This window comes from Psammomys obesus, unplaced genomic scaffold, assembly GCF_907164565.1.
Source record: "Psammomys obesus unplaced genomic scaffold, mPsaObe1.curated_primary_1811, whole genome shotgun sequence".
Taxonomy (NCBI): Eukaryota; Metazoa; Chordata; class Mammalia; order Rodentia; family Muridae; genus Psammomys; species Psammomys obesus.
In genome coordinates, this window is record NW_026586383.1 from 1498002 (window position 1) to 1517885 (window position 19884).

The following is a 19884-nucleotide window of genomic DNA, read 5'->3' on the forward strand; positions in this document are numbered from 1 at the left end:
TCTATCTATCTATCTATCTATCTATCTATCTATCTATCTATCTATCTATCTGTTTTCTGGAACAATATTCTCTTTCCTCTCCAGGGAAAAAAGAAATCTGAAGTCATAGGTTTCTCTTATCCTTACAGCTATAACTGTTGCCTAGTAACCAAATCCCCCTCTCTTTGCTTGTTGCCAAGGAGAGGGAGAAAGGTAGAGAGGAGCGCACTTCTGAACCTCTTAAAAGCTATTGTCCTTTCCACTCCACACCAGGACTCCTTGCTTTGGGGGAGTGGAGTGAACTGCCCAAGGCTGTCAATTTAGGCCGCTTAAACCAGAGGGACTGCAGTCCCTTGAGCACTCATGGGGACATCTCCTTATGGAAGGAGCCATGAGCATTCATCTCTCTCATTTTGGTCTGCTGTAGGACAAACTGAGGATGTGCAGATGCTCCTGAACTTTGGAGCAGACCCTACTCTGCTAGACGGACATGCTCAGTCTGTTGTGGATGTCCTGAAGAGGAACAAGAACTTCAGAGCGATCGAGAAAATCAACAGTCACCTAGAAAAGCTGGCTTCTTATTCTAAAGGCCTATCAGGTATAGCATCAGTGAATCAACTTTTTGTGGGGAGGTGTTGGGGAACTGGTTCTATGCTATTAGATGCAAATTGATGTATCTTTTCTTTGCATGTGTAGGTGGAAGTGAAACCTTTCCTCTCCAATGTTAAGAAAATGTGTTTGTTTTTTATAAGGACAGAATGAGATAACTCTTATAGAGAACATCTTTAGAACTCTTCCAAGTCTACATTTGGACAGTGTGGGTGATCCTCCCAACCCCATGTATCCACATGGAAAAAAAGGGGGAAACTGTATGGAAATAGGAGACAACCAAAATTAACCCTCCTTCTTAGAAACAGTCACTGCTGACAATTCACAATCTATTTACATCTCTATTCTTAATGTCGATTTGGGGAGACTGCTGTGTAAGATGGAGTGGATGGTTGTACCAGCTCTACTGCTAGGCATTTGTGGTAATGCCATTTATACCATTTTTCTTTTATCCTTAATTCTTTAAATTTTCCCTGCTTTCTCGATGGGTTGATCCTAAAATTGGAAACCAGTGGGTGGCATTTTCATGGTAGGGTGATTAAAATATTATTACCATAAGTAGCATGGCTGGGCCCATAGAAATGAATCACCAACTGCCTTCAAGCTGTTACTCTTTCAGTGTGCCCCTCCTTAACCAGTGCTGTTTAAAAAGTGTAGCTTGGCTGTGGTCTCCATAGCTCCTGTACTCATTTGTGACTTTTTAAAATTTGCTGTTACCTATAGATTTCTTTCTTGATTATCAAGAATACCCATTTGAGCTAAGCTTTTCATGGAGTAGGCATGGATGGTAAAATTATGGAGTTTTTAAAATGTCTGTATCTTCATATGGATTGATAAATTTTTAGATTTATTTATTATGTATACAGTGTTCTGCCTGCACGTACACTTGCATGCCAAAAGAGAGCGCCAGATCTCACTATAGATGGTTGTGAGCCACCATGTGGGTGCTGCAATTGAACTCAGGACCTCTGGAAGAGCAGCCAGTGCTCTTAACCTCTAAGCCAGTTCTCCAGCCCCTGGTTGATAATTTGTGTATAATTATTCCACTTTATTGACAGTAACTTGCCCTTCCCCCACCCACCTTTTGTTAAACACATTTGTAATTAGACTCTTACCATTAGTAACCTGCCATCATTTAGTGGCAGCCTTTTCTGCTATACTGTAAATCCATAGTATCTTTAGATTTGTACAATAATCTATAAAACTGTGCGACAACTTTGAAAAAATTGTTTAAGTTTCTTCTAGCCCCCATTGCTACTGATTAGAAGTCTGATGTTAGTCATCTTGTTTCTTTTTCTAGAACATTCTCTGGCCTTGAGTTCTGAAATTTCCTTGGGATATATTAGGATGGAAGACTTATTCTTTTGTGCACTTTCTGGTTCCTTTTAATCTGACTTTCTTAGCTAGGAAGAATATCTCCTATCATTTCATTCCCCTCTAATTTTTTCTGCTACTAAGTATTTGGCTAAGTTTCTTGCATTTGTGTCTCTCTACTTTTCCCTCACATACATATACTTAATTTGGTTTTTAATTTGGCCTTCAGCTTTTCCTTTTGTAATACTCATTGTTTTTAAAATTTGGGAAACCATGATTTTAATTTCTAAGAACTCTTTTTTGTTCTGATTATTATTATTTTTTATTTCTTAAGAAATTTTATTTTATGTATATGAGTATATTGCATGCAAGCATACAGGTCTTTACACCACGTTGTGCCTTCTGCCATCAGAGGCAAAAAGAGAGTATTACATCCACCAAGACTGGAGCTATAGATGGTTGTGAGCTGCTGTGTGGGCTGAACCAGGGTTCTAGCAGAGTAGCCAGAGCTTTTAGCAGCTGAGCCATCTCTCCAGCCTGTTTCTTACTTTAGTGGCTTATTGTTTTCATTTGCCTAATCTTCTTGGATTACATTTAAGAATCTTAATGTATCTACATACATTTAAAGGAAGTCTTACCGCCCCCAAATTATTTATGTTACCTTTGAGGTTTTGTTGGTTCCTTTTCTTGCTTCTGTCTGGTGCTATTGCTTTCCTTTAATTATCTCTTGATTTTTCTGTCATTTATATTTGTAAATGAAAGACTGGATTGAAATGGCTAGTGTTTGTGTCATGCACAAATAATTCACAATTTTTTAAAATTCATTAGAAAAACTCACTTCCTTGAACGGGTAAAGGAAGGCAGCCGTGAAGAGTGTGTTCTGGGGGTGGGAGACAGTTTGATGTCATCTCAGGATTATTGAAATGGCAAGAGTTTGACAAGATTTTTCTTGAAATATTTATTTATTATTTTTGTTTTATGGGTGTGAGTGTTTTGTCTACAGGGGTGTAAGTAAGTGCCTCAGAGTCTAGAAGAGGGTGTCAGATCCCCTTGAACTGGAGTTAGAGATGGCTGTGAGCTGACGTGTTGGTGCTGGAAATCAAACCTGGTCCTCTTGAAGATCAGTGAGTGTTCTTAACCCCTAAGCCAGAGCTTCAGCTTCAAAAACATTAAAAAAATGTTGGGGAGATTTTTTCTTTTCTTTTTTTTTTTTGGTCTTCTGAGAAAGGGTTTCTCTGTGTAGTCTTGTCTGTCCTGGACTTGCTTTGTAGACCAGGCTGGCCTCAAACTCACAGAGACCCACCTGCCTCTGATTTCCTGAGTGCTAGGATTAAAGAAGTACAGTGCCACACCCGGCTTGGGAAGATTGTTTTAATTTTTACTTATTCATTTGAGTCTCTTCTGTTGTTTCCATGAGGTCTTGATAATAAGAAGAGTGAAACCTGTATGTGGAGTCTCAGCCTTCCCTCCTACCCCATAGATGTTCAAGCTTCAGACTGTGAAATACCAGGTTTTGTTTTTTAAATGTATTCATGTTTTAAGAAATAGAGGTTTTTTTTCCCCCCTGAAGGGCAGTGTAATTAACCAATCATTGTGACATGCTTTCTAATAACTTGTTTATATAATCTCAGTTTCAGAATGGCTTTTGCAATTTTAGAAATCTAAAATAACCAAAGAGATTACTTTGCCTATGAATTTTGAAGTTTTAAGATAATAACAAAAGGGCCATTAGTTAGTAGGTAGGAAGTAGCTGACATGCTTATGAAATTATTTTTAATTCTTGTCTTAATTCTTAGAATAGTTTGAATAGTTTACCATTTATTTATTTATTTATTTATCTATCTATTTATTTATTTATTTATTTATTTATTTATTTATTTATTTATTTATTTATTTTACATCCTGGTCATAGTCCCGCCCTTCTTTTCTACTGGTCCTGCCCTCCTTTCCTGTTCACTTTATCCAGTTCTCTACTCCTCAGAGAAGGGGATCCACCTCAGCATATCAAGTCGCATCAGGACTGAGCGCATACTTTTCTCCTGTGTCCTGGCAAGGTAGCCCCACCAGGGGAAAGTGATCGAAAAACAAGCAACAGAGTCCATGTCAGAGTTGGCCCCCATTCTCCTTACTAGGGAACCCATATGAGAACTGAGCTGCCCATTGGCTACATCTGTGTATGGGGCTTAGGTGCAATCCATGCATGGTCCTTGGCTGATGCATCAGTCTTCACAGGGCTCCCTAAGCCCTGGTTAGTTGGCTTGGTTGGTCTTCTTGTGGAGCTTCTGCCCCCTCTAGGTCCTTCTATCCTTATACTAATCTTCCACATGACTCCCTGAGCTTCACCTAGTGTTTGGCTGTGGGTTTCTGCATCTGTTTTTTATCAGTCGATATGTGGAGCCACTCAGAGGACAGCTCTGCTAGGCTCCTGTCTGCAAGCATAGCAGAGTATCGTTAATAGTGTCAGGGGATGGCTGTCTTCCATGGGCTGGGTCTCAAGTTAGGCCAGGCATTGTTTGGACATTTCTTTAATCCCTGCTATATATTTGTCCCTTCACTAAGAGTCCTGACTAGTTAGAGGGTGGCCTCTTCAGTCTCCATGACCCCTGCTACTAGGAGTCTCAGCTAGAGTCACTCTCTTATCCTCCAGGAGCCTGGCCTGTTGTAGGTCTCCAGCTTGTCACAGAGATGTCCCCATCCAAGGTTTTTCTTGTGTCTGTAAGTCCTCTCTGCTCCTGCCCCTGCCTTCTTCCCAGGTTTGATATTGACCCTCATTACTCGATGTGCTCCCTCGCTTACTCTGTTTTCTCTCTTCAACCACTGCTGCTGTCTATTCTAGTTCCCCTTCTAAGTGAGATTTAGCTTCCATTGGATCCTTCTTGTTACTTATCTTCTTTGGGTCTGTGAATTGTAGTATGGTTATTGTCCTATACAATATGGCTAAAATCTACTTATAAGTGAGTACATACCATGCGTGTTTTTCTGGGTCTGAGTTACCTCACTCAGTATGATCTTTTCTAGATCCTTCCATTTGATTGCAAATTTCATGATGTCCTTGTTTTTAATAGATGAATAGTATTCCATTGTGTAAATGTACCAGTTTCTTTATCCATTCTTCCATTGAGGGATGTCTAGGCTGTTTCCAGATTCTGGCTATTATGAATAAAGCTGCTATGAACATAGTTGAGCATATGTCCCTGCTGTATGGTGGAGCATCTTTTGGGTAAATGCCTAGGAGAGGTATTGCTGAATCTTGAGATAGAGCTATTCCCAATATTCTGAGAAAGTGCAAGGTTGATTTCCAGAGTGGTTGCACAAGTTTGCACTTACACCAGCAATAGAGGAGTGTTTCTCTTTCTCCACATTCTCTCTAGCATATGTTGTCACTTGAGTTTTTCATCTTAGCCATTTTGATGGGTGTAAGATGGAATCTCAGAGTCATTTTGATTTGCATTTCTCTGATGACTAATGATGTTGAACATTTCTTTAAGTGCTTTTCCGCCATTTGAGATTTCTCTGTTGAGAATTCTCTGTATTCCATTTTTAACTTGGATTATTTTGTTTGTGCTGTTTAATTTTTTGAATTCTTTATATATTTTGGGTATTAGCTCTTTTCAGATATAGGGTTGGTGAAGAGCTTTTCCCAATCTGTAGGCTGCCATTTTGTTCTATTGACAGTTCTATTGTCCTTTGCTTTACAGAAGATTTTCGGTTTTATGAGGTCCCATTAATTAAATGTTGATCTTAGAGCCTGTGCTGTTGGTATTCTGTTCAGGAAGTTGCCTCCTGTGACAAAGAGTTCAAGGCTTTTCCCCACTTTCCCTTTTAATAGATTTAGTGCTTCTGGTTTTATGTTAAGGTTTTTGATCCATTTGGATTTGAGTTTTATGCAGGGTGATAGATATGTATCTATTTGAATTTTTCTACATGTAGACATCCAGTTAGACCAGCACCATTTGTTGAAGATGCTCCACCCCCCCTTGTTTGGTTGGCTTCTTTGTAAAAAATCAAGTATCTGTAGGTGTATGAGTTTATTTCTGGGTCTTCAATTCAATTTCATTGATCAACCAGTCTGTTTCTATGTCAGTATAGTACAACTTGAAATCAGGGATGGAGGTTTATTTTTTATGTATAGGATTGTTTTCGCATTTCTTGAATATTATTTTTTATGGAGCCTTTTAATATCATCTTACCTTAAAGATGTCTCATCTGAGCCAGGCTTCTTTTTATCTATTTTTTTTTTTTTTTTTTTTGGTGATGCTGGGGTTGGAAGACAAGTCTTGTCCTTGCTAAGCAGTGCCCTACCTCTGAGCCACACTCTAACCCTGCTCTTTCTGCTCTTCTCTGACATTAAGTACCTTTGTTTTAGAACCAAGAGAAAAAGCTCAATGGAATCTATGCTGTTCTCCATTGTGCTCATCAGGGTTAAGTTGTACTTGCTGCCAGGAAAGGATGCACAAGACGAATGTGCAATATTCCAGGATGACTAGTTGGTTTTCCAGGTAGTCTGGCTGACAGTGGTTGCAGTCCAGTCCAAAGCTCTAGCCCTCAGTTGTTCTCAGCTCTCATTGGTTCTAGTTCTCATTGGACCCAGTCCTCATTGGTGGTTTTGAACATTGCGCATGAAGGTGTTTCTTGCTATGAAGAAGGAATAGTGAAAGACAATAGAGAAACACAAAATTGGAAGTGAGAAAAGCACAACAGGAAACAATTAAGCAAGAAAAGGAAGTCACTGGCAGGAAGGGATTGTAACTTGAGTTCTCCTGTATTTACCAAGTATTCCTAGGTAGAGCTCTCATAGACATCTATCCTTGACTGTAGTTCTGAGTGGGACAATGCACCACCTGGCCCCTTTGAATGTATATGGCTGCATGGAGTTGGATACATTTATTTTGTTTTAAAGTTTTTTTTTTAACTGTTGTATAATTTTTTTTTGTTTTCTCTATTTTCTGTGGGTTCTTTTGAGACATGGTTTCTCTATGTAGCCTTGGCTCTCTTGGACTCACTTTGTACACCAGGCTGGCCTTGAACTCACAGAGATTCACCTGCCTCTGCCTCCCTGTAGGCTGGGATCAAAGACATGTGCCACTATGCCTGCCCCTGTTGTACAATTTTAAAAACTAAGGTGAGAGTGGACTATATTTCTAGGTCAGCTCTACGTAATATAATGTTTGAGGAGATGGGAGTGTTCTGCATCTCTTTAGTCTCACATGATAGCCATTAGTCTCATATGCCCATTAATGCATATGGCTTATGTATCTGGAGAACTAAAAATTTACTTTTATTTAGTTAGCTTTTATATAAGTAAGGTAGTGGTCACTTTATCTGGCTGCTTTTAAATTTTAGCCCTGTCAAAGCAGACTTTGAGAAGATGGATGAACCAAAAATAAAATAAAAGAAAAGAAAAAGAAAAAGAAAAAAAAAAAAGAAAAAGGGTATAGGGGTATGGGCATGAAGATGAATCTGCTTTCCTTGTGTGGGCCTCCCTCCTCATCCTCATCATTTGCAAGGACAAAGAAAAGGCCTAGTTTGTGAAGGACCCACCCCTAGGTTGCATGGATCTTCATCTTGATCAATCTGATGTGACAAGTTTTGCATTTTACACATGTGGTCCTGAGCTCTACACTGTTAGGGCAGAATTTTTTGTTTGCTTGTTATTTTTTGTTTTGTTTTGTTGTTTGTTGTTGTTCTTTGTTTTGCAAAGGGTACTTTAAGGGTACTTTCTCCATTTACTCTTTCGGAAAGTTGTGTACCCTGTTTACTGGTGATGGTACTCATCTCTCTAGATAGGGTAGCCTTTGGCATTAAGTGAGAAACAAATGATTTTGCCAAATATTTCTACTGTTTTCAAGACTAGAGATTTCTCAGTGTTTGTATGCACATATGTGCATGCAAATTTTGATTTGAGAAGTTCAGAGGGGACCCTAGTTTTTGCACTTATCACCATTCACCAAGGAATGCCATTTTGAGCACAAAATTTTAATCTCGGTCAGTCAAGATTATAAAATTACCTCTGACAGCTCTTGGGTGGCCACCACCAGATGGCACCATGTCCACTTATTAGGCCTTTTCTTAGAACCAGGAATAAAACAGCCTTTATCTGCTGCTGAAACTTTCTTTGCTAGTGACTCAGGTCCAAAGAGGAGCTGGCTGCTTTCTGCTATGGTCTCTCAACACTGGGAGGGCACTTCTTTTCAGTTAGTGCAGGCTAGAGCATTGACCTAGGATGTCAGTTATATTTTCCTCTTTTATGTAAGCCAATATTTTAAAGAAAATGAATGAAATGTAGGAAAGAAAAAACTAATTTTCTACATATTCACCTTCTAGGAAAACTTAATGTATATGTGAAGTGATCATTTAGTTTTTTTTAATTCTAAGTGTAGTTAGATTTTTTCTTTCATAAAATGGAATTGATATGTTAGCTTAATGATCGAATTGTGTGTAATAAAACTTATGAGTTTTGTCTTTTATACCTTGAGTGATAGACTTTGGGTAAAACTGAAGTCTCTCTTTGAAATGGTTTATGTTTATTTTCGACAACTTCTGAGCTCTGTTGCAACTTCCAAAGCCCCCTTTAATTTTTATTTCAAATATTTTTTATTTATATTTGCTAACTATGATCACTGTAGAAAATATATGAAAATGGAGTTTTGTGTAACAATGCCAATCTATTGTTAGTTATACTTTGGCGTGTTTTTATTCTATCTTTCTTGCTTATGTTTCAGTTATTAATCATCTTTTAAAAATCTGTGATTATAGGATACAAGCAATTTCATTTTCTGATATTTCTTTTGTCTCTTATTAAGCTTGTGGAAAAAGGAACAGAAACTTGAGATAATAAAAGGCAGCTGTACCAGTGACACCATTTGTCATATTTAGAACTCCCCTTCTAAGCGTTTGGTACTGTCTAGAACAGTTTATGACCCCACTCCACATGCTGGAGGGTTTCCAGTCTGCAACCGCTTCTTAGCTAGTCTGTGTCAAGCAATCATATGTTATTATACAGCTTTATCTCTTTGTTCCTGTTTATTGTCATGTGACTTTTATGCTAAACGAATTTTCCTGGGTGAAGAATAATCTTTCTGAAAGGCTTTGAAAGGTATGATGTAGACAAGTAACAAAGTAGGAAAGGAGGTGTTTCTTTTACAAAGGGTCCTCTTCCTTTCTTTGTATACCGTGGCCTTTCAGTGTAGTCATAGGTTTTAGGATGCAGGTAAGAGGCAAAGTCCAGGAGTGCTAGTTAGTATCCATAGCATCATGCATATTTTCTGTCTCAGCATGGGCTTCCAGGCAGGTGATGTGGGGTCTTTGAAAAGAGGTTGCTCATGATCCTTATAGTTTTTATAGTGCTGGCAATAAAAGCTGGTGTTGTAATAATTTTCTATATGTTGTAGTCATTTCTCTCTTCGGTAGATATTGGCTGAGGTTGGTGTATAGGCTATTGTAGAATTGAATACTGTTTTATTTTTCCTTTCTGAGAAAATCAGGAAACTATCTTATAAGAAGTCTAGATGACAACCTTAGATAATTATGGAAGGTTTTAGGTTCTAATTAGCTGAAGTTTAGCATTCAAAAAATTGGGGCCTGGGGCTGGCACATACCTTTGACCTCAGAATTCAGGAGGCAGACACAGGTAAGTTCTATGAGTTTGAGACCAGCCTGGTTTGTATAGTGAGTTACAGACCAGCCAGGGACACACAATGAGATCCTGTCTCCCCCTATCCCCCCAAAAAAGGGAAGAATTGGATCTAGAATTGTAGCTCAGTGGTGGGATGCTTACCTAACAAGTGTAAGGCCTTGAGTTCAATCCCTAGTACTAAAATGTTGCTGAGCTTTCAAAACGGGATGTCTGGAGAAACCCCAATTGCTTTTCAGGGTATGTAGAATATCATGGTGGTTCCAGCTGAAGCTTTGCACTGGAGTCTGCTCCACTAGCCAGATGTGTGACCTTGGACTAATTAGTTTTCTCTGGCACTGTCACTCTGCCTTTTCTCCCCCCCCCTTTTTTATTTTTGTCTCAGCTAAGAGCCAACTGCATAATGTATACAAACAGTCCATCTTCCCTCAGTAAAATGCTCATGCCCAGTAGCTGTTAGAGTGAGGTTAGGAAGACAAGTTTTGTATATCAGTGTATCAAGGATAAATGGCAGATTCTTCGATGGGACCTCCTTCTTTGGGATCTTTTAGATGCAGACATTTTGAGCAAATCACATTGAGGGAACCTTTAAGCTTGGGATTTCATGGCACTGACATGTCTACATATAAACTTTCTCAAGGCTGTGAAAGTAAAACTTCCATTACTGGCGTCTGGCGAAAGTTCTTCTAAAGGCTACAAAGTGGAAATGCTACTTCTCGAAAGTCCTTTGCATTTCATGCTCTGTGGCCTCAGGTCTCCTGACTTCTCTGAGGACTGTGTGCTGTTGTGCTTCCTCAACCCCAACCCCTCTGCAACTCAAATAGGCCTAATTTTTTAAAAAAATATTTTTTACTTATATGCTAGCAATGCCAAAATTGGCTTCATTGTCACCTGGACCCATGGTCTTCCATCTTCAAGTCAGCCTGTCCTCTGGCCAGCTTTCATCTTAGACTTTCAATTGAACCAAATCCAGGTCTCTAACCTCTGACTTATTTAGCCTGTTTGGATCTGTGGACCCGGATCCCTCTTAAAACATTTGAATACCCCAACCCTCAGGCCTCACTTTTGATGTAACAGCTGAACCAACAGCTGTGATGAGAAGGACAGTCTTGATTAACTCAGGCCTGACTCCTTCACCCGGAGCAGGAAGTGTGCTGCTACCAGAACACAGGAGCAGATTCTGAAGGTCAGAACTGCAAAGATTTGTTTTAAAAGTTTGCCTTTATGCTTTTGTTCTGATCCTTGTTAAAGTAAGATGATAGACTAACCTATAATTTAATTTTTCTTGTTGTATTAAAATACATATTCATATCAAAGATTTAGGAAAAGATTGGAAGCAAAAGCCAGCAAGCGCAAATCAAGTTTATTTTACTTGAGTAATCTTTCACTTCTCTCATCTGCTTTAGTTGGAGGAAGAGAAATCATAGGAACCTTTTTTGGAGTGGTTTATTCTTATACAGCTTTTTCAGTGATAGAATTGTCAGACCAAGTACAGAATGCCCAATATATTTGAATTTCAGATAAACAAGTTTTTCTTAGTGTAAATATATCCACAGTATTATATGAGCTCTACTAAAAAATTGTGTGTTCATTTGAAATTCAAATTTAGCCAAGAGCAGTGGTACATACCTGTAACCAATAACAGATTCTTAGGAGTCTGAGGCAGGAAAATATTTGAGTTCAAGGCCTATCTGGGTTACATAGTGCATTTAAAGCCAGCCTGTGAAACTCAGTGAGACCCTGTCTCAAAATATTTTTTGAAGCACTCAGTGGTAATGCCTACTTTTATGTACAATGCCCAGGGTTCTCTCCCTAGTTCTACAGAAGAAGGGAAGGGTGAGGGTGAGATACAGGGGGAAAAGGAAAAGAGGACTGAATCAAAGTTAACTGGTATTTTTCTTTTTGTATTTTTAAAAGTATATTTCTTTATACATTAGGGAACACATGTACCAGTTTGCATGTAGAGGTCAGAGGACAACTTGTGGGAGTCATTCCTTCCACTATGTGGGTCCTAGAGATCAAACTCAAATCATAAGGTTTGGTGGCAAGTGTCTTTCCTCACTGGCAGTCTCTTTACTAAGGAACCTATTTAAATTTTTTCTAACATTAAGAACAACAACATCGTGAAAGGGGATAGCTGCTCGCTTGTCTCTAGACGTCAGAGATCAGTCAGAAATACTGATGACTTGTGACACAGGGACTGAAGACTAAGGCATCTTCTGTCTCATCTCTAGTGCCTTGTGGATTTTTAGCTCTTCTCTCGTATTTCCCTGTAATTTACTGTTTATGTGTAGAATATACCCTCAATGCTTTGACAAATTGAAGGCAGATCTTTCCTAACTCAAGTATTTGCCCCAAACCAAACATTCTGTGTCTTCAAACACATCTTAATTTTGTACTCTAGTTAGGCTCTGTCTTCTTTATTGGGTATTTTTAGTCTTGATGCTGGAACTTTTGAGTAAGTGCCTGATCTGATGTTCATTCATGGTGAAGGAACTTGTCCAAAGTAATCTATTATTCCTTCATAAAACTTCCATGGTGCTTAAAACTTTTGGTTTATAAATCATTTTAATTATTTATATATGTTGGCATTTAGTTGGGTGATGAAGAGAAACCATATGAGCCATTTTTGGAGTATAGCTTATTCTTATTTTTGAAAGAAATTCCCGCTGGCCTGGTTTGTGACATTAACCGAGACTGCGCCAACACCTTCATCAAATTCTTACTGGAGAGACAAAAGTGGCCTGAAGTCCTTCTGCTGTTCACGCGCAAAGTCAGTGGGCAGCCTCATCTCAGAAACTGCCTCATCAAAAACTGTGACCTCTCAGACCTGGACATCTGTACTGTCATTCCCCATCTCAGCTCCTGGGACCAGAGGAAGATCCAGCTTCTGAGTCATTTGATTGACAGTGGAGGTGAGTGTGCTCTGCTAGTTGTCTGGGCAGTCTCCACTATAGCCTACTTGTCTCTTCCTTTAGAGAAACCAGCACATTTTTCATCTTTGTCTCCCAGCACCTCTGGGCTTAAGGTGAGTTGCCTTGAGGAATGCTACATTCCTATGAATTCCAGTTAGTCCTTTTCTGCTTTTCTCTTATGTGGGAAACACCATGTATGTGGAAGGTCCTTGGCTCTGGCTTAGTCAGTTCTACTTGGCTAAACCTTTTTCTGCTCTTGATGTGACATGTGGTCCTTTGTCCACTTGTGGCATTTTTTCCTAATCAGTGGACTGGGATTTTATGATGCTTATTTATAGAGAAATGGCCAAGTAGTTCATGGGTGGAAACATTGGATACTCCAGTAAAAACATTGGTTGGCTGTGTGTCCAAAATATGCAGGACTTTGTGCTAGATTGGATTTAGTTTTCAAAAATAATTTAGAAATACTCTTCCTACCCATATTTCCCAAATTATTCTTGCTTTACTAGGTGTGTGGCCCAAGCAGGCTTTCACACCTTTACCCATATATAAAGTGGGAGTAACAACAGTCTGTATTTCTTAGAGCTGCATTGCATATTGAATGAGCTTGTATGTGCAGTCTTTTAGAAGAGTACCTTGGCTGTGTGGTTCTCTCCTTCATGTTGCAACCCTTCATAAAGAGTAGTAACACAGTGGTCCTAGGCTTTCAGAGTGCTGCACACAGTACAGAGCCTCTAGGTACTGGCTTTACTCACAGGGAGGCAGAGTGCCTTTTACAAGTTACTCTTTAGCCTCTTCCTTGTGTGTGCTGCAATCCCAGAGATTACTGATATGACGGGGTTCCTGTTTCAGTCAGCCCACGCTACAGAGCAGCTCCAGCATCAGGTGCTGGTAAAACAGGGCTGCAGACTTACAGGGGTGGGCTGCCTCTGGGTGGAGGTTATGGAGGCTGCAGTGCAAAGGGAGTGTGGACTGAACTCAAAAGAAGGTGAGGTGGTGAGTGGAAGTGTGCAGGGAGGGGGAAAAGCAGAGTTAGGAAGTATACTCAGGTCCTGACTCCTGACTATGTCAGGCAGATGGTGTTAGGAAACATCAAGGTTTCTATTGTTCTTGTACCCTGTCCTCACTCTGTGGAAGAACTGTGGTCCTTGGCAGGACAGGAGAGATGGGATGGGCGTGACGAGAGAACATCACCCTTGAGGAGCAGGGTTTTCCCTGAGGGCCTGGGAAGCCTTACTGCTCAGAAAGGTAGGGGAGAACATCTTGGACATCAGATCAGCACCTTCCCCTTCTTATTGAGCAAGGCTTTGACTTCTTCCAGGGTCATGATGCTTTTCCTTCTGCCTCTTTCTCCCATTCTACTCTCCTTCCAGCACTGCCCGAGGGTCTCCAAGAGAGCCAGGACAGGCCACTTCTCATGTGCCTGAGACATGAGGACTTCGAGTTGGCTTTTCTTCTCTTGACCAAGGGTGCAGACCCCCGTAGTGTCTCTCTCATGGAAGGTGACACTCCTTTGCATGCAGCACTCCATATCTTTCTGGACATCAATGGTAAGCTTCTTTCTTAAGTGGACTGTTTCTGGAGGAGGAAGCTGGATATTAGAACTATCCAGCTTTTGCAAAAGGCCTGTTTCCTCACCAAATCTGCCCACATATCCTGGCCTCTTACCTATAGCATGATGGGAAGAAGTGACTTTGTACATAGTGAGGAATGATCAGATTATAGTGTGGAGGGTTAGGTTTTAAAGTTGGCTATAAGTAACTTAAAAATACTTTCCATGTGTTTTCATCATTTTTCAAGAATCCTAAGTTACAGGATCTTGCTATAATGTCATCAGGCAATTTTAGGAGGTACCATTGATTGCTGGGCTGGTAATTATTTGTTGACAGGGGCTATCTTGTGCATGGCCTCTACTTACTGGTTGCCAGTATATCCTTTCGATTGTGATAACCAAACCGCTTCCACATTACCAGATTTTCCATGGGGCAAGTTACCTTGGTTGAGAACACTGGGTCATTTAATGAGTATCACATCTTTGGAGAAGATCAGTGTTGTCTAGTTGTTCAAACTGGCACTGCTTTTGTACCCAGAGTCTGCTGTCCCCCGAGAAGAATGGCTTTGCACTCACAGGATTCTGTTTGTGTCTTTCAGCTGACATTGGCTTTAACTTCCTCAGCCATCTGTTGGACTTATTTTTGTCCAACCCTACCGAATTTTACTACCTTAATCCTAATGTCCAAGATAGTAATGGGAATACATTGATGCACCTCCTCTTCCAGAAGGGCATGCTGAAGCGCACAAAGAAGCTTATAGATCTGCTGGTGAAGTTTGACATCAACTTCAACCTGAAGAACAAGGCAGGCAAAGGGGTAAGGCATCGAATTAAGAAGAATGATGCTCTGCTTTTGGCCTGGAACAAAGCGCTGACAGAGAGCAGGCGGAAGAACAGGCAAGACCCTGCTGCCCATCTAGGGAGGCTCTCCAGGTCTTCTGCTCCTGGCCATATGTCTCAGCTCAAGTCCCAAACTTCCTTCAAGTCTCTGCCATGTGGTGCCACTGACAGAACTCTTTCCAAGGGAGTCACAGAGATTCTACCTGATGTCCAGGTAACCAGGCAGGAGCCTGAAGCCATTAGGACACATTCTTTGAGAGACCGCCTTATACAGGACATCACAGTTCTGATCCAGCAGGTCGAGTTGGATATGTCTCTTCCAGAGGACTATCCTCAGCGAGGTTCTCTCAAGGTAGCAGCTGGCACAGAAGAAAAGAAAGACAAACTCCAGAGAGTCCAGAGTGTGGGGAGCTCTGGCTGTAGAAACAACCCTGTTGCCTCTGAGGCTGGGAGTGGGCTTGCTCAGGCAGGCCCACAGTCCTCACAACTTGTTCCTGCTGGTAACAGATTGGGAATGACCAGTGGTAATGAGGACAATTGGACTATGCAGGAGATTCAGGGCTTTCTGCAGGACTTTGATAACATGACCTGGGAGATTGAGTGCACTTCAGAAATGCTAAAGAAGCTGTCCAGTAAGGTTATGACCAAAGTTATAAAGAAGAAAATAATCCTTGCCATCCAGCAGCTGGGGAATGGTGAGTGGACCCAGGGCTTGCAGAAGCGGCTGAAGCACTCAAAAGGAAACATCCAGCTATTTGAAGCGAAGCTGGACAAAGGTGCCAGGATGCTGTGGGAGCTTGCCATTGACTTCTCTGCTCGGTGCAGTGAGAACTCTGAGAAAATTATGGGTACAGATAGGAACATGTACTCTCTGGAAAAATCAGGGAGGGTCTATACAGAAATCATCCGCATCTGGGACATTGTCTTAGATCACTGCAAGCTGTCAGATTCCATCATGGCCATCTGCAGTGCCTACACCCGGGGCTTGTCTTGTGTCCTTCGAAAGAAGCTGAAGGGTATCAACAAAGGGCAGGTGTCAGCTAACATGAAAATCCAAAAGCGAATACCCCGCTGCTATGTGGAAGACACAGAGGCCAAGAAAAGCACAGAGCAGGTAGATCCTGAGTACTTTCCCCCAGCCAGTGCCGTGGAGACAGAGTACAATATCATGAAGTTCCACAGCTTCAGCACAAACATGGCCTTAAACATCCTCAGTGACATGACAGCAACGGTGGAGTATCCATTCCGAGTGGGTGAGCTTGAATATGCTGTGATTGATCTTAACCCCAGGCCCCTGGAACCCATCATCCTCATTGGGCGGAGTGGCACTGGGAAAACAACCTGTTGCTTGTACAGGCTTTGGAAAAAATTCCATGTTTACTGGGAGAAAGCTGAGCAGGCAGGAAGCCCGTTGCTGTCCAAACAGATCTTGCCGAAGAGAAGGTTGGAAGTAGAACCAGGGAAAGACAGTCCAGGTCGGGAGGAAGAAGAAGATGAGGAAGAGGAGGGTTCCATCAAAGTAGAAACAGCAGATAGTATAGATGAGGAGCAAGAGAATGAAGCCTGTGCAGGAGGAGCCACAGTGGAGCCAGCAGGGGACAGCCAAGTAGCAGAAGGATGTATGCCAGAACAGCCACACCAACTGGAACATCTACACCAGATCTTTGTGACCAAGAACCATGTCCTGTGCCAGGAGGTGCAAAGGAATTTTATTGAGCTCTCCAAGTCTACCAAGGCCACCAGTCACTACAAGCCACTGGATCCCAGTGTCCACAAACTCCAGGACCTGAAGGATGAGAACTTCCCTCTGTTTGTTACTTCCAAGCAGCTACTCCTCCTGCTTGATGCCTCTCTGCCAAAACCATTTTTTCTGAGAAATGAAGATGGAAGCTTAAAAAGAACCATTGTAGGATGGTCCACACAGGAAGAGTTTAGCATCCCCAGCTGGGAAGAAGATGATGAAGAAATTGAGCCTGATGGGAACTGTAGTGAGGAGGAGAAAGCTACAGAAACACATGCAGATGATAGTGATCCCCGGGTATATGTGACATTTGAGGTGTTCACCAATGAGATATGGCCCAAGATGATCAAAGGGAGAAGTTCCTACAACCCAGCACTGATTTGGAAAGAAATAAAATCATTCCTGAAGGGATCTTTTGAGGCTCTTAGTTGTCCTCATGGGAGACTGACTGAAGAAGCCTATAAGAAATTAGGGAGGAAGCGATCCCCCAATTTCAAGGAAGATCGGAGTGAGATCTATAGCCTCTTCTGCCTGTATCAGCAGATTCGATCCCAGAAAGGGTATTTTGATGAAGAAGATGTTCTGTACAACCTGTCCTGGAGGCTGTCGAAGCTCAGGGTACTCCCCTGGTCCATCCATGAGCTCTATGGTGATGAGATTCAGGACTTCACCCAAGCAGAGCTGGCATTGCTGATGAAATGCATCAATGACCCCAATGCCATGTTCCTCACTGGAGACACTGCCCAAAGCATCATGAAGGGTGTGGCTTTCCGCTTCAGTGACCTGCTCTCTCTGTTCCACTATGCCAGTAGAAACACAGTAGACAAGCAGTGTGCTGTCCGAAAGCCCAAGAGAATCCACCAGCTGTACCAGAATTACAGATCTCACTCAGGTACCTGAGGCCTTAGGCTCACCTGCTGGGGAGGGGCTGGAGCATTGGCCTTGGGCTGTGTCTTATCAGAAGTAAGAACTACTGATTTGTTAGTAAATATGCTCATATGCTCATGAATAAGAGAACTTAGGTTTTATTTGTCACCACTCATCTGTCAATAGAGCCCTGAAAATGTGGTTTGTAGCAATGAGTCTTAAGTGACTGTAGTTCATGGAGTTTCCATGATGCAGACATATTTCAGGGGAACATTTAAAGTGCTCTGGAAACCTTTGCTAACACTCCTTTGTAGAAGCACCAGTCATCTGGCCAGGGTCCATTTGCTCTCACCTGACAGGAATTGCTAATGACAAGGAGAAGCTCTTCATGTGCTGGTCTTCAACAGCTTTTGTGTCTTTCAGCATCTTACAGTAGTAGGAAAGGACAGCAGGCAGGAGCAACAGCAGGTGCCATTGTTGACTGGCACAGAAGCTCTGCAGGCATTAGACAGTAGAACCTGTAGCTCTACAAGTGCTACTGCTCTTGTGTAGGCCTGGGAAGTCACAATTTCTGTCTTTCTTTTTGAAATTTGAAATTTTAAAAAATTAAAATATAAGTATATCACTTTTACCCTTCATGTACCCCTCCCAATCCCTCCCATGTACCCAGTCTCCCTCCCAAATTCATGGCCTTTTTTTCTTTTTCTTTAATTATTATTGTTTCATACACACACACACACACACACACACACACACACACACACACAATCTACTCAGTCTGTTTAATGTTCTTTGTATGTATCTGTTCTCAGGGATGACTTCTTGGTATTGGTTAACCAAGTAGGGGTCTTATCCCTGAGGACTAATTTGTCCTCTCTCAGTAGTCCAGCAATAGCGGTGGGACTCCACTTCCCCCTTCCACATTAGCATGTCTGTTGTTAACACTTGTTCAGGGAACAAGGCTGAAAGTCAGGAATTCTTTACCTTGGCAACATTTGGTGTAAAGTTATCTTTATAAAACTGTGTTTGTTTCTCAGTTACTCTCTTAACCAGTCTATCACTCAAATAATTGAGACTCTTATATTTTAATCATTAGCTTCACAATAACTGAGCAGTTATTACTCTATTCTTAACCCTCTAAGCTAATCTGGTTTCCTCTCAGTGTACATCCCAGAGATACTTGCACTTTGTAGCTTTCCTGATCCAGGTCCTCTCCTGATGTCTCTTGGACCTCTCCGTGGCTGAATCCCTTACTTCTTCCTCTAACTCCTCCTCCCCTGGCTGGCAGGAAGTCCAGCCCTCTTCTCTCCTCTGCTCAGCAATTGGCTGTAAGCTGCTTTATTGGAATACAATTAGGGAACAGTTTACACAGCACTGAGACAAGAGATTGTCAGAACAAGGATTGCAACCAGATATGGGGTTACAGAAATCAGCATTTGACTTACACAATAACCTCATGCCTACCTACAATTTGATGTTGCAGTTCCCAGGTAGGATTAGGTACCAGGATTCTTCAGCTCTTGACAGTGGCCAGTGTTATAATTCCCAGGCCTGAGGTCATTCTTTGAAACCCTTCCAGCCACCTGGGCCTGCAGTGTGTCTTTGGCTCTTTAATGGACTTTCTCCTTCTGTAGCCTCAGTTTTCTTTCCTCTTTCTGTTTACTTTGTCCCACTTTCCCCTCTCCTGGTTACTCTGCTGAACTCATTGGCCTCTTCTTCATTGGCCAATTGTCTGTCAATTGATCAACTGCTGCCACCTCTATCATTATGATCTCTCTCTCAACACTGCCTTCAAGGTGCTCTGCTGCCTATGCCATCATGGCCTCTTTGCTGCCTCAGCTGACTGACTGCTTCTTCCTTCATGTCACCAGTCCAGTCTAATGCAAAGTAAAAGAGAAAAGGCCATTCACTTCCAGAAGCCTTTTATTGTGCCTAATATTGTAGCACTAGGGGAGGGATGCTGCTCAGCAGGATGTCTCTCAGCTGCTTGAGCCAAACAGCCTGCTTATATGGCCAGAGAAGGGTGCTTGTAACAACAATTAGCACACTTGGAATGCAAACAAAGATTGTCTCTTTAGTGTCAGTCCCACTGACAGCAGTCCTGCTGCTAGGTCACTAGGGGAATTTCTCATCTTCTGGAGTAGGTGGAAATAGTTGCAGAGCCATCTAGAGTTTATTGAGCCTTGTGATAGCAAATTCTCCTAGAAACGGAAAGAGTTCTGACTAAGTTTGTACCTTCAGGAGCTGGGCCAGTCAGCTGCCATCATTGCATAGTTTTCTCAAGGCATTCATGGAATTCAGAATGGCTGGTGCCGGCATAAGGGTAATTCTGCTGACTGTTTGACTGATAGTCCTTTTGCCCAAGGTGGCCAGGGCAGAAAGGGAGAGTCCAACAGCTGCCAGTTAGGGCATGGAATTGCCTCACCTCCCAACC

General features: G+C 41.7%; 1 protein-coding gene across 1 annotated transcript in view; it reads left to right on the forward strand.

Annotated features, from left to right (window-relative positions):
• Trank1 (tetratricopeptide repeat and ankyrin repeat containing 1) overlaps positions 1–19884 on the forward strand; it is a 67121-nt gene that overhangs the window by 18742 nt on the left and 28495 nt on the right. Inside the window, exons 8-11 of the mRNA XM_055601541.1 lie at positions 407–577; positions 12196–12450; positions 13824–14000; positions 14602–17475. Coding sequence (XP_055457516.1) covers positions 407–577; positions 12196–12450; positions 13824–14000; positions 14602–17475 — 3477 coding nt within the window. The remainder of the gene's footprint in view (positions 1–406; positions 578–12195; positions 12451–13823; positions 14001–14601; positions 17476–19884) is intronic.